The sequence below is a fragment of the Peromyscus leucopus genome, chromosome 8b (genome assembly GCF_004664715.2).
Source record: "Peromyscus leucopus breed LL Stock chromosome 8b, UCI_PerLeu_2.1, whole genome shotgun sequence".
Lineage (NCBI taxonomy): Eukaryota > Metazoa > Chordata > Mammalia > Rodentia > Cricetidae > Peromyscus > Peromyscus leucopus.
In genome coordinates this window covers 62,381,215-62,395,060 of record NC_051086.1, presented here as the reverse complement: position 1 = coordinate 62,395,060, position 13,846 = coordinate 62,381,215, and the positions used below count along the sequence as shown (strand labels likewise).

At 50.3% G+C, this 13,846-nt stretch overlaps 1 protein-coding gene across 7 annotated transcripts in view; it reads left to right on the top strand.

The window, feature by feature from the left end:
- The window catches only part of Ksr1 (kinase suppressor of ras 1), a 136,950-nt gene extending 133,786 nt beyond the window's left edge, over positions 1-3,164 (top strand). For all 7 annotated transcript variants that reach the window (XM_028866908.2, XM_028866907.2, XM_028866910.2 and 4 more), the window contains one exon: positions 297-3,164. In XM_028866908.2, coding sequence (XP_028722741.1) covers positions 297-375 — 79 coding nt within the window. In that variant the 3' untranslated portion in view covers positions 376-3,164. The remainder of the gene's footprint in view (positions 1-296) is intronic.
- The last annotated feature ends 10,682 nt before the right edge of the window (positions 3,165-13,846 follow it).

Below are 13,846 nucleotides of genomic sequence, written 5' to 3'. Positions count from 1 at the left end.
GATCCTCTGGTCTCTCACTAGTACATCCACACAGAGCAGCCCATGAGGAAACAGCCTCCGTGAGCCCATAACGGCTACTGCCATGCTGGGTGCTGGCAAGTTAGGTGAACAAGCCATGTTTTCCCTTATCCCCGCCAGGCAGGGGATGTGGCTGAGGCCCAGGACTTAGGGTGGCCAGGAGCAGCTCGGCCAAGAAGTTATCCTTACTCCGATCCTCTGCTAAGCATAACCAGTGACACCTTAACTCTGGTCCAAACCAGCAGAGCCATAATCCATGTCTCTGCTCCTCTCCGCAGCATTAACAGCAGCAAAATCATGCCCCGCTTTGAAAGGTTTGGCCTGGGGGCCCTGGAGTCCAATAATCCAAAGATGTAGCCGGCCATGCACATTCGTGCAGAGGGTGTCTTCCTTTCTGAAACCTGGTTATGAAACATGCAAACCACCGCCACGAGGAATGAGAGAAGCGTTGCATGCCAAGCTACAGACCAGGAGTATGACTCCTCCGTGAGGAATGTGATGGCAGCGGTGTGTGGGGCTCAGGATCGGAGCCGTACATGCCACTCCAGATGACACCACTAAGCCAGTGTTTACACAGAGGTTGCTGCCCCGCAAGCTTGGTGTTTTATGGTAGTTAATAATAGTTCCACAGAAGGGTGCTGGCACTTCGGAGCAACAGAAATGCCCCCCTCTCGCCGCCCCCTTCTCCAAGGTCCTGCAGCAGTGAGGGGCCCAGAGGAGCAAGAAGGAAGAAAAGCAGCATGAATGCAGAGCTGTTCTGGGGAAAGAGGACATGGTGGGAGGTTTGCCCTGGCCTATGCTTTGGCCCTAACCCCCACTGGTCCCTCTCTTTGTCCATAAGGAACACCAACCCTTCCTTAGCTAGTGGGAGAAAGCCTGGCTAGGAACCCTTCTGGATTATGGGGTCAGGAGTTCCTCAAGAGTTTGGATTTAGTTTCTGCTCTGATCCGGGCTTGGTGTGCTAAAAAGTACAGACAGAATCCTAGTGGCTTCTAGATGGATCTGATGATGGATCTTAGCCCGGCTTCTACCACAGTGGAAGGAAACAGTCACACATCTGGGGAGACATCTGCTGCTTCTCCGAGGCCTCCAGGCAGACATGAAGGCTGTGGAACTCAGCCTGTATCATCACCCCCACCCCCAGTGCCTCACATTTACCCCCGGAGCCAAGAGCTCGCCCGTCAGCTGTGTGTACAGTGAGTTCTTGGTTGATGAGAATAGGGAAGAGGTGAATACGGCCCTTGGTGACCCTAGCACTTTAAAACTCACCTCTGTCGTGCCAGAAGTTTCCAGACCTCTCACCACTTCCACTTCCCCTGTCTCATCGACGCCTGTTAGTCCATTCTGACTCCTGTGTGTGCCCTGAGCTCAGACGGGGGCATGAGGCTGTCCAGACACTTGGGCGAGACCTACCTAGTAAGTCCCTATCTGTGAGCCTCCGACGTCTGTGTTCACTCCAGCGAGCAGGAGGGCTGGGTAGGGGTAAGTCAGATGGGCTCTGCAGAAACTATCACCTACAGACCCCACAAGCAGAGTGCGGAAGAAATGGGAGTGGAGAGGTGGCTAGGTCCAGGCCCCTAGGCTCACGGTCCCGCTGTGGCATGGCGGGGTGGCTCCCTCTTCGTTAAACACCAAACACATCCTCAGTTTTCAGAACCTGCCCTAGCGTTAGAGCCTGGTCCAGGTGTCTGATGAAACAGGCCATTCTCTGAGAAGTTGTGGGACTCTGCCTGCATCACCCACCACCACCCCCCACCCCCTCAGCACAGTTGTTCATGCTACAGGAGAGCTGGGACAGGAGCATCGTGACCCTGCCCCAGTGTGGGGAGGAAGAGCTGTGAGCCTGTGTTCAGCTCTGCGTGGGTCATCTGTCCTCTGAAATGGAACTGTCCTATCACTTCCTCATCCCTGTGGCTTCCCACCCTAGCCCTTGGTGTGACCTCCCGACTCCCAAACCACACGGTGTATAACTACAGCCTCTGGCTGTCTCATGGCCGTACCTCCCCGGAGGCCACAGTGTCTGGGCCTCTGGCCATTCCTTCCCTTGGCGAATGCCATGACATTGACCTCCCCTCACAGGTAGAACATGAGCCATCAGGCTGGCAGCCGGGTCAACGCTTCCAGTCATCCCACGGCACCAAACCGCACGGGGCATCACACACAGCCCCCTGACGGCGAGCCTGGGTCTCGCTCTCTACTGTGAACATCTCTGTTCAGAAAGCTTTGAGCCCTGCAGTGAATGTGGCCTTGTGCTGGGGACCAGATAGGAGTAGTCATGGTCCCTGCCTTAAGAGCTGTCTATCTGCCGGGGGCCATTATGCAGGGGACCCAACATCTGCCTGGGACCCTGGGGCCACTTGGCCCCGAGGGTGCTGGAACTTTCCCCACTTCCTCTCTGAGGCCTCCTCCGTACTGCCCTTCCTTTAAGGGAGTCCCCCATCATGGTCCCTGTTTCCTTTTCTACTTTAAGTGACTGTGAATTGAGGTTAGGAAAGTCGGCCTCCTCTGTGCTCTCCTTGTCCCCCGGGAAACACATGAAGAATGACAGATACTGTGAATTCAGCCCCTGTAGCCACTGTGAAGGCAACACAAAGAGGCTTGAGCTGCAGGGGGGCTGCCCCCCTAAAGTCTGAGTCCAGCAGAAACTTTGTCCTTTTCCAGGCACTCTGAGTTCCCAGCCTCGCCTCCAAGGAGGCCTTGACCCATCAGAGTGGCGGCGAATCCTAGCTAGTGCTGGTCTGTCTGGCTGCTCCTATGCACCAAATCGAAGCCCTTGGCCATTGTCATCTTGTGGTCCAGGCTGGGAGTGGCAAGCATGTGTTGCTCTGTAGTGACAGAGAGGGGTGGAATAGCCATGCTGTGCTGTGGCACTAGCCAGGACATCATCGGTGTGTGCTCCCGGTGTCTCTGTGGCCACAAGGCACACGTTTATTTGCTCATTTTGAATGTGATGTAAAATTTGTACAGTAAAAGTTTTTATATTTTCTATCAATTGCATTTGTCTTCCAGAAATGCTTTAATTTAAATTAAAATGGTTAGTCTGGATGAACGTGTTATATTGGGGTTTTTGCCACTGCTAAGAATGTACCCTCTGGCTGAGCCAGGCCTAGGGGTCTGGAGTTTGTGAATAAAGTTTTACCAAGGTCTCCTGGGGCTCGTGTTTGTTTTGACCGCTCTAGATGACTGTTGGGGACTATGTGGGTGGATGGCATAGGAGGGCAGGAATGGGGAGCCAAGGGGTCTGAACCCCTTCCAGGAGTTAAGGAGCACCTTCCTAAAGGAGGTGCCATGGAGCCAGGACTGGAGAGTCAAGAGTTCAGGCCATCATCAGCTAGGTAGCAAGTTCCAGGCCAGCTGAGGCTACATGAGACCCTAACCTCAGACAGACAGACAGACACACACACACACACGCACGCACGCACGCACGCACGCACTCACGTACACACACGATTAAAAAATTGTTAAGTATCTCTAAACAGAAGGCAACAGGAGGAGGTGATAGGGCTGTGGCCCACAGAGAAAGAGTCATGTCCCCAGCAGTAACAAAGTAAGTGATGCAGACCCGGGTGGTCCCCTGTTAGCTAAGATGCCCTTCATTTGATAGAAGCCTGAAGGAGGGGGAACGGAGTTCTCTCTGACCTCTGGGAGCCTCTCATTGCCGATCCACAGATGCAGAGAGCTGCTTTGGAGGTTGGCAGAAGCAGAGCCGACAGAAGAGCCATTTGTGGGGTTTCTGCTCCGAACACCTGTCCTTAGTCTAATCCTAGCAGTGCCATGTGGTCATCTGGGGAGGGAGGCAGGTAAAGAGGTCTAGGAATGGGCCCAATTGCATCCGTGGGGTACCCAGGTGATGGCCCAGACCTGATCCTGACTCCTCATCAGAAGCCAGGGATCTTAACCGCTCAGTTCCTGGGCTTCTGCTGTGCTCTCGGGATAGTGCTGAGGCTGGGGAGGTGGCTCAGCAGCTAAGAGCACTTCCTGTGCCGTCATGAGGAGCCAGAGTTTGGATTCTGCCGCTCACCACCTGCCTGGGGGGTACTATGATTCTTGGACTTGTCAGTTCTTGAACCCTACAGGGCTGTTAAGGGCTTCAAATCTCAATGGACAAATCTCCTGGCATCAGATCAACACTGGCTCCTTTCCTGGGGACAGCTACAGATCATGTGGGTTGGCGAGTGGGGTGGGGGTGGGGGGATACTGTGTCCCATGAAGCCGGGTAGAAGGAAGGGGGAACAGGACAGACAGAAAGACAAACAAGACCATCAGCAGTGTAGGCCAGTGACATGGAGGGAGCAGTTTGGGTGAGGGCTTCCAGCAGGGCGGGTGTGACCTCTGTGTAAACACCCGACGTCAGCCATTGTTCTTCCCAACAGAGATGAAAGCTCCACCCGGAGAAAAGGCTCAGTAAGTCCCTCCTCAGTGAGCAGCGTTCACAGGATTACTTGCAGTTTGCAGATGGAACCCTGGGTTCCATCCCCAGTGCTAAATATACAGGTGCACGTGGTGTGGTGCACCCCTGTAATCCCAGCACATGGTGTAGTACACCCCTGTAATCCCAGCACATGGTGTGGTGCACCCCTGTAATCCCAGCCCTCAGGAGGTGGAGACAGAAGTGTGTGTGTGTGTGTGTGTGTGTGTGTGTGTGTGTGTGTGTGTGTTCCTGGCACCCTGTGTTCACCTGATGGTGTTGAGGCCATGTGGGTGTTGGGGGTGTGGCTAATAGAGAGTTCAACTGAGCAAACATGTATCATAAGGATAGTGGGATACGGGTGTGATGGCTCAGGCTCCAGCAGCTACTTTAGCTCATGAAGTAACAGACTAAAGATGGTGTAGGGTACAGGAAAAGGAGCTGGAGCCCCCATGATGGTGGAGCTGCCTGCCTGGCCCCGACACCAACATCCAACCTCTTTCAGATGAAAGAACAAAACTCACATGGTTTTCAGGTCTCTCTAGCTGGGCACTGTAGCTGGAGTTCTCCTGGTCCTTCCAGGCCCATGGTCAAGACAAATCTCTCTCTCCTGCCAGTCCCGCAGCCGCTCGGACCCAATCAAAACACACAGAGACTTGTATTACTTAAACTGTTTGGCCTAATGGCTCAGGCTTCTTGCTATCTAGTTCTTACATCTTTAATTAACCCATTTCTATAAATCTATACCTTGCCACATGGCTCGTGGCTTACCAGTATCTTACATGTTGGTACTCATGGCGGCCACTGGCAGCGTCTCCTGACTCAGCCTTCCTGTTCCCAGAATTCTCTTCTCTGCTTGTCCCGCCTATACTTCCTGCCTGGCTACTGGCCAATCAGCATTTTATTTATACAGAGCGATATCCACAGCAGGGCGCTTTCTGTGAAAGGCTGACAAAACTCATCCCAAACCGTACAAGGAACCTTGAGAGAGTCTCCTCCCGTCTCCGTACCTCAGTCTCCCCATCAAACTGGAATGAGGCTGGAGCTTGCCTCCGTGGTAGACTGCCTGCTTGCCTGGTGTTTCATAGCCCTGAATTCCATCCCCAGCAAGGCACAAAGAGAGCAGAAAGACGTGAGGAAGGTTTGGTTTGGTTTTTTGTTTTTGTTTTCTTAAGATTAAAAAAAATATTGTATGTGTGTGAATGTCTGCTTTCGTGCATACTTGTACACCCCACGTGTGTGCCTGGTGTCCATGGAGGGCAGAGGAAGTGGCCTGGGACTCCTGGAACTGGAGTTATGAGCCACTGTGCGCATCTAGGAACCAAACCCAGATCCTCTATAAGAACAACCAGTGCTCTCAACAACTGAGCCATCTTTCTAGCCTTCGTTTTGGCTTTTGAGACAGAGTCTCATGTAGACCAGGCTAGCCTTGAATCCTGATCCTCCATTGCACCAGGCTTTGCAGGTGTGTGTGTGTGTGTGTGTGTGTGTGTGTGTGTGTGTGTGTGTGTGTTTATGTATGTATGTGTATATGCATGCATATATGTATATGTGTGTATGTATATGTGTATGTATGCATGTATATTGTGTGTGTATTGAATTGTATGTGTGTGCTTGTGTGTCTGTGTGTATATAATCTCTGGTGTCAGTCCTCACCTTCCACCTTTTTTGACACAGGATCTCTCTTTGTTGGTTTTCTGCTGCACACACCAGTTCAGCTGGTCTCTGAACTCTTGGGAACTCTCCTGTCTCCACTCTGCAGCTCCCCATAGTACTGTTGAGATTACAGATGCCCATGATACAATTCTGGCTTTGACCTGGGTTCTCGGGATTCAAACTCAGATCCTCATGACAAGGTGGCCTTTTGAGCTCTCTCCCCAGACTGCCTTTGTTCTTTAAAGGGAAGAATATTACCTGGGAAGAGTAGTGCACACCTGCAATTCTAGAACTTGGGAATAGAGTTCGGAGGATCATTGGGAGTTTGAGGATAGCCTGGGCTATACTGCAAGTTCCATACTAGCTGTGACTATATAGTGAGACCCTGAATCAAAACAAAACAACACAAATCCACAAAAAAAAAAAAAAAAAAAAAAAAAAAAAAAAAAAAAAATGTCTAGTGCATGCTTGCTTGGATCTGTATCAGTAGTAACTAGATTAACTAGATGCTGTCTACACCATCTGTTCCCCCATCTGCATGCCCCTCCCCCGTTGGATACATCAGGGCCACACACACCCATATGGAATTGGCCAGTAATAATCAATAGAACGCACTTAGAGACAGGACTCTGGATCCACATGGCTGCCAGGCAGACTGGATATCTGCCAGGATCCGGTTTCCTATGACACGTGGTATCTCTGTGCAGTTAATATTGTACCAGGACCTTCTCCCCTACAGCAATGCTTTCCATACCCCACACACCGGTGAACAGCACCGTTTCCTAACGCAGACGCCACCCCTGTGCCCGCCACTCCCCAGGACACAGCCCAGCACGCAGTCTCCATCTCTCCAGCCTCCTCTAGCTCGTCTCCCCATTCTGTCCCTCCTCCTGTCACCTGGGGACTCTCTCTAAAGTAAACATACCTCTTCTTTCTTTGCTGTTTGTGACCTCTCCCACCTCCTCAGCCTGGCCCTGGGGGCTGCTAGACTGGCCCTGGCTCTTCTCCAGGGTACCTGGCCATGGCGCTTGGGTCTCCACGGAGTCCCTGGGAGCCGCCTCGCTGCCTGGGGACCTAGGTGTGCATACACATGTGAACAGACAGAGTCCTCCTGCTCATCACCATCATCATCATCTTACTGTGCTGTCCATGGCAGGCGCTATCTATGCTCAGACCCACCCCCGCTCAGAAGTCCACCCCGGCCTTACCACCATGGCAAGAGCAGGCAAGCAGGAGACAGCACCCACAGCCTGTTCATTCTATAAGCCTGAGCCCTGACAAGCACCACTTCATCAGCCCCCGGTCCCCTCATGAAGCAGACCTGTCACCTGCTTCATTTTATAGCGAGGACACTGAGGTACTGAGGGTGGACCTCTGGCCTGGGTTCACCTAGCTGCTATGACCACACACACACACACACACACACACACACACACACACACACACACACACAGACCTTCCTCATCCCTTGTCAGGGCCTTATGGGGAGCCTGCTCCAGGGTAATGCAAGAAAATCCACAAAGGTGGCGAGGGCTCAGGAAAAGTTCTTATCCATCTGAGGGCTAGACATTTTCTAGGGTCATTAGAAATAAGTTCTTATCTACCTGACTGGTAAAATAAGAAGATACACATGTTTTCTGGTGTTAACTTCCTCTTTTACTTCAGCTTAAAAATGGTCTCCTACTCTTTCTGTCTCCACACAGCTACATATCTTTACATACATACATCTTCTCACATGGCTACACATCTTTCTTTTACCTACATTTCTCCCCTGCGTCTCTTTTCTATACAGCGTCATCTTCCTTGTCTCCACGGCCACAGCTCCGCACCTCATTTACACAGCGCTGTCACCACACAGCGCTTTACACCGTTCCCAGGCTCAGCTCCTCTCTGCAGCTGCAGCTCCTTCACACAGCTCTCTCTCACACTCACTCACACATCTTCTTTTACATTACTCACTCACTCTTTACTCACTCCCGCCCTCACACTTCTCTCATGCTTCTTCACCTCTCACTCAGCACACACACACACACACACACACACACACACACACACACACACACACCCCTCATTCATATTCTGCAGCAGCTCCCACACAGCTCTACACAGCCATCTCTTTCCACACCACCGAGGCTGCTCCCTCACAGCCAAACTCCGGACAATTATAAGTTACATCTTCAGGGCTCTACCCATTCTCCAAACACAAGATAAGTCACGTAGCCTCTCTTAGGCTAGTAATGTCACATTGACCCATGCACAGAGCTCTAAATTGATGAGGGGTCCCAGACATTAAACAACTGGATGAACCTGAAGCCGTCAGGGTACGTGCAGAAAGAGAGCTACTGCAAGGAGTCAATCTCAGGGTAAACAGCCTGGCCTTGATTTAGCAATAAATAACACCTGGGAATTAGTCTTTGTGTGTATTCTGTAGGGGCAGCTTAGTCTGTCTTGGACTAGTTCTAAGGTCTTTGCAAAATGTGTAAAAGGCTGTCTTTGAGACTGAGAATGCTGTTAGTTTCCTGTGTCAGTAAAGAAGAATATTCTGGTAATATTTCTGTTCACCAGAATTATACAGCTTAAACAGAAATCCACAGCTAAATGTGTGCCCAGACATGTAAAACACTCTACCAAAGGGCTGTGGAAATCACCCCACAGTTGTTCTTATTAGGGAGGCATAACAGTGGTACCCGAGAAAGTTACAGACAGAAAACAACCGGTTTCCACAGCCAGTGACCTCACGGCTTTGCCAGATGGTGCTCCCCATCAGGGAGTTATACACCTGGTGGGCCGACTTGTCAAACACTAGTTGTCACCTGCTGTATACTCCCACGGCCCTCAGCAACACCTGGCTGAGTTGAACTCACTTCCTTCACAGCAAGTTTACAGGTAGCAACTTACATAACCACCCACCGTAATGACTCCCCAATTGTTTTAATAACCTTTGGAAGCAAAGGTCAGGTAGCATGGTCCTCTTAATCTAAGGCTGAGTGATCCATGCTCCTCTCCTGGCATGCACAGGCACTCAGGAAAGCCTCAAGACTCATCAGCTTCTTCGGGGAGTTTCTCTTTCCTAAGCACAGACTCCTCGGCGGTCAGCTAGACTCCTGGAGGGCTTGTGAGGCTCAGGAGCTGGCCTTCTCCATGACTGGGCCCCAAGAGGGGACCTGGCACCCTGTGCCTATGGTGGTCATCCATGCTGGTAAAGCAGGGCATTCTTTTTCTTTAAGATGCTTTCTAAATGTGTAACCTTAGGGGGATAATTATTCAAAAAATGCCAATTTCTAGCCATACCTTCAACCACACAGCCCTGTAGAAACTTCTGGCTCACTCTCTTTGGAGCTCCATAATGCTAACAGCCCCTCCCTGCCGCGGCTAGCTTATTTGCTTAACCGCCACTGATTAGAGCCTGAAGGTAGGGAGGACCGGCCCTGCTGCTGTTATCTGTCCCTCCACCCACACTGTTCCTGGAAACCAGCTGTGAGCATCAGGCCCTCCCTGTAGGGCCTGTCCCTGCAGGAGGGAGAGCTGGGGAGGGATCCAAGGGCAGTCGGGGACATCCCAAGCCCTTGTCCCTGTTCTGCCTCAACAAGGGGTCCTGGATCCCCTCTCCATACTCCTTGAGGTGTGTGCTTCCCACCTGATCAGTTTCAATTCCCCTAGGTGAGCAGCATGACTCAGCAGCTGCCCAGAGCAGGAAGGGTGGGCCTAGGGTACTGGTGTTCCAGGCTCTATGTGTCCTGGAGTCTCACCCCAAAAACACTGCTATCCTTTGATTTCCCCTCAGTGCATTTCTCCTCAGTGTGAGAGTTCACATGATGAGACCCTGCCCAGTGATTACAAAGCACAAAAGTATACACCAGAAGAGGAGCAGCTGGGAGGCTGAGGCAGGAGGATTGCTGTGAATGTGAGGCCAGCCTGGGCTACAGACACCCTGTCCCTGCAAAACAAAAAGCAAAAACAAACCAAAGCCAGAAGAGGAATTTCTGGGGAACGGTGGGAAGGCGTGTGACCTATCCTAGCGATGCAGTTAGCCTAATGAGTCCATTAACCTCCCGGGAGCCTCTTTACCTTGTCTGTCTGCCCGCCACGGATCTGGCCCCTAGTCCCTCAATAGGATGCTCTCTGGGGAGGGAGTATGGTCACTCTCTTCCCTAATGGTCCCATGGAGGTGAGAATCAGTAGATCCTGGAGGGGCCCATCTGAGATGGAGGGTGACACTAAGAATGAGGACAGCTCTAGGTCTGTAAGAGCCAAAGTTATGTTTTAAGCTTTAAAGAGTGTGCCTAAGAGATCTATAAAATAAAAATGCCTCTAACATGTAAGCCCCTTACCCAAGGACAGATAACTTCCTGAAATGCTGGAGGCTGTTGTTCATATACAATGACAAGCCACATGTTTTCGCTTCCCTGAACAAGTTTGGTTGACCCAACTGGTGGTCTTGATACAGTCTCTCAAACCCACCAGGCTACATGACCAAAGGCATACAACCTCATAAAATGGCACAGGACTGCTTGATGAAAAGCCTGCTTCCTTGTCTCCTTTGTTCTCCTCCTACCCAATCAGGGGCAGCCACCCCAACTCTCTCCAGGGAAGGGATACCCCCTTTCTCCTCTCCCATGCTAGAGCCCTTAAAATGGCCACATGTAAGTCAGCCATTGCTGTCTCTGCTCGATCCAGAGGCAGCCCACTCCTTGTCCCTCTGAATAATAAAATCTTCTTTGTGCTGAGAATTTGGTGTCTGGGTATGTTCTGTGCCAACTCCAAGGCCCCTTCACCAACTGCTTTGGATGTGTTTGATCACACATAGATAGGAGGCACATAGGAAGTATGTCAGAATGTATGCTTGCCTATGATTGAACAAAGTTGGGAAGTATATAGCCTTGTGGGTTTGCCTTTATAAGCATCTGGCCAATGTAGCTTGTGGCCATTTTAGGGAACCGTGGGATGGAACTGGCCAGAGTCCACATCCTGGTCAGTATTTATGCTTGCTTCAAATTTGGCTCAAAATTGTGGTAGTGGTCTTATTCTCTCACAGTAGGATTAACATTTTCTGGAGGCCCCAGCGAGATTCAGCTTCTAAAGCCAGACCTTCACTCTAGAACTTTGGAGCTGAGGGGCCACCTCTGGTGGCACCTGTCTTGAGACATTCCAAGGCTCTGAGGCATGCCTTCAGTTATGTGGACTATTAGAGTGAACTGCCATGCTGAGAAAAGCGCCAAGCATCTGCTAAGGCTTCCTGGTAAGTTATAGTCTGTTTCTGTTCTGTGGGATCCTGATCTGGGACATGGAAGGGGCTTGATGGGGGCCCAAATACTCTCCCATCCAGAACAAGAAGTGAGATGTCAACCGCCCACCTGGTTCTGGTTGTTGGGATCCCTGGCCGCTCCTCTAGCTGCATGACCGCACATGCACAGTTAGTTCAGTAGCCACGCAAGAGGCCTTACATCCTACGTAATCTGTGCGCTGCGTGATTGTATAATTTATGTGCAGCATGATCACACGATCTGCGCATGCGTGCGTGCGTGCGTGCGTGCCTGTGAGGCATAGCAAAACTGAGAATGTTGGCTTATATGAACTTTCTGTACATCGAGATCCATAAGTTTATTGGTACAGTATGAAAAGACCGAGAAAGTAAAGTTGGCAGTCTCTCTATGGACTGTATTTATGACTAAAATTTTTATTTTGATTCTAAAAGAGCTTCAATTCAGAAATTTAATTTTAATTTTTTTAAGCCTAAACCTAATGGGGTAAAGCTATAAAATCCTAATCTTATAAAAAGCTATTAACATATTGTAAACTGTTAAAGATGATTAAGACATGCAATGATTTATGATCAGTTACCTTATAAATTATCAAATTCCTTAATGTATTCAGAACTATACTTGTATTCATGCTAAGTACTAATGTAATTAATTACATGAAAAAGCTTTATCTAGCCTCCTGTGTGTATTTTCAAGGTTAAGCCTAAAACAAGTAACTAAAAACAAGCAAAGTTTGTTTAGCTCAGATTTACTTAACAGAGTATGGTCCTCAAACTCTTCAGAGAGCTGCTGAATATGGCATTTTAAATGTTTAATGGAAAAAGCTTCTTGTGATAAGATAGAAATGCCCTTCCTAGTGGAAACCCTAAGGTCTCCAAAGAAGACAGATGGTCTCCAATGACTCCCACCTGGATTGTGGCAATGCTAACCACTAGGCATAACTGCCTCAATGCCTCACCCACCACCAGGACACTGCCCAAACTGTGAACAAGCAAGATACTGGAGAATTGATTGCCCCACTTTGCCTACACAAGGTAAAGTCAGTCCCCAAAGTTCCTTCTCCACAGGAAAACCTCTCAGATCTTCTGGGCCTGGTGGCCGGACACTGATACTGCCCTGGGACCTCTGCCTCCAGTGAGGCCATCAAGACCATGGGAACGTAGGGCGACCATCTAGGTAGTGGGTAAGTCTCTGTCATTTTAACTGATACATAGGCCATTTGGATTATGCTTCCTGCTAAAATATATTCTTCTCAGATCTCTGATGGCGTTGATGGCTAGGGCAACTGTCATTTAACAGGGTAAGGGAGAAACCTGATGCTAGGGAAATTCCCAGGAATCCATAAGGACAAGCCCAGCTAAGACTCCTAGCAATAGCGGAGAGGGTGGCCTTCCCCTGTAATCAGATTAGTGACTACCCTGATAGTCATCATAGAACCTACACCCAGTAACTGACGGAAGCAGATGCAGTAATCCACAGCCAAACACTGGGATGAGCTCCTGGAGATCAGTCAAAGAGAGGAGGAGGAGGGATCATATGAGCAAAGGGGGTCAAGATTATGATGGGAAAAGCCACAGAGACAGCTGACCCAAGCTAGTGAGAACTCACAGACCCTAGACTGACAGCTGGGGAGCCTGCAGGGGACCAAACTAGGCCCTCTAAATGTGGGTGACAGTTGTGTGGCTTGATCTGTTTGTGGGACCCCTGGCAGTGGGACTAGGATTTATCCCAGGTGCATGAACTGGCTTTTTGGCTCCCACTCCCTGTAGTGGCATGGCATACCTTGTTCAGCCTTAATACAGGGGAAAGGGGCTAGGCCCTGCCTCAACTTGTTATGCTAGATTTTGTTGGCTCCCCAGGGGAGGCCTTATGGTAATGATATGGTACGCAGGAGGCCTTGGCAGGTTTTGGACCAAGATGCCCCACAGTGGGTGAGACTCCATTCCGGCATGACAGACAGTGGACAGTTACTCATACAGCAGACACAACATCCATGTGGCAAGTTCATTTTGAGGGGAGGGTAGACGGAATGGAGGGAAGGAGAAAGAGAGGTAAGAAGGAAGAGAGAGAGAGAGAGAGAGAGAAGAGAGAGAGAGAGAGAGATGCATGCTACCTCTGAAGAGAGGGGAAGAGAGAGCGTGAGGAAGGGGGAGGAGGTTTTCCTTAAAGGAGATGTCACATAAGATGACATTAGGACACTGAGCGTGTTCCAAGGGCAGGTTCAGAATGCTAACATTGCTCCTTTTTGATTATTATAAAAAGTTGAGTTATGGATAGCAAGTGGGGGGGAAATGAGGGCACTGGATTCTAGAGACTGATTTCTACTGACAAGGGGTGAAGTGGGGAGTTGGGGTCACACACAGCGGTAGGTGTGAGTGAAGAAGCATTCAGTTAGCTGTCATCATGGGGACCTCAGGCATGGAGGTCTCCGGTGTCTGTTCCTTGAGGGAGCTGAGAAGGCAGGTTGCAGCAGTGATGTTCCAGGAGCTTGGGGGATGGCACA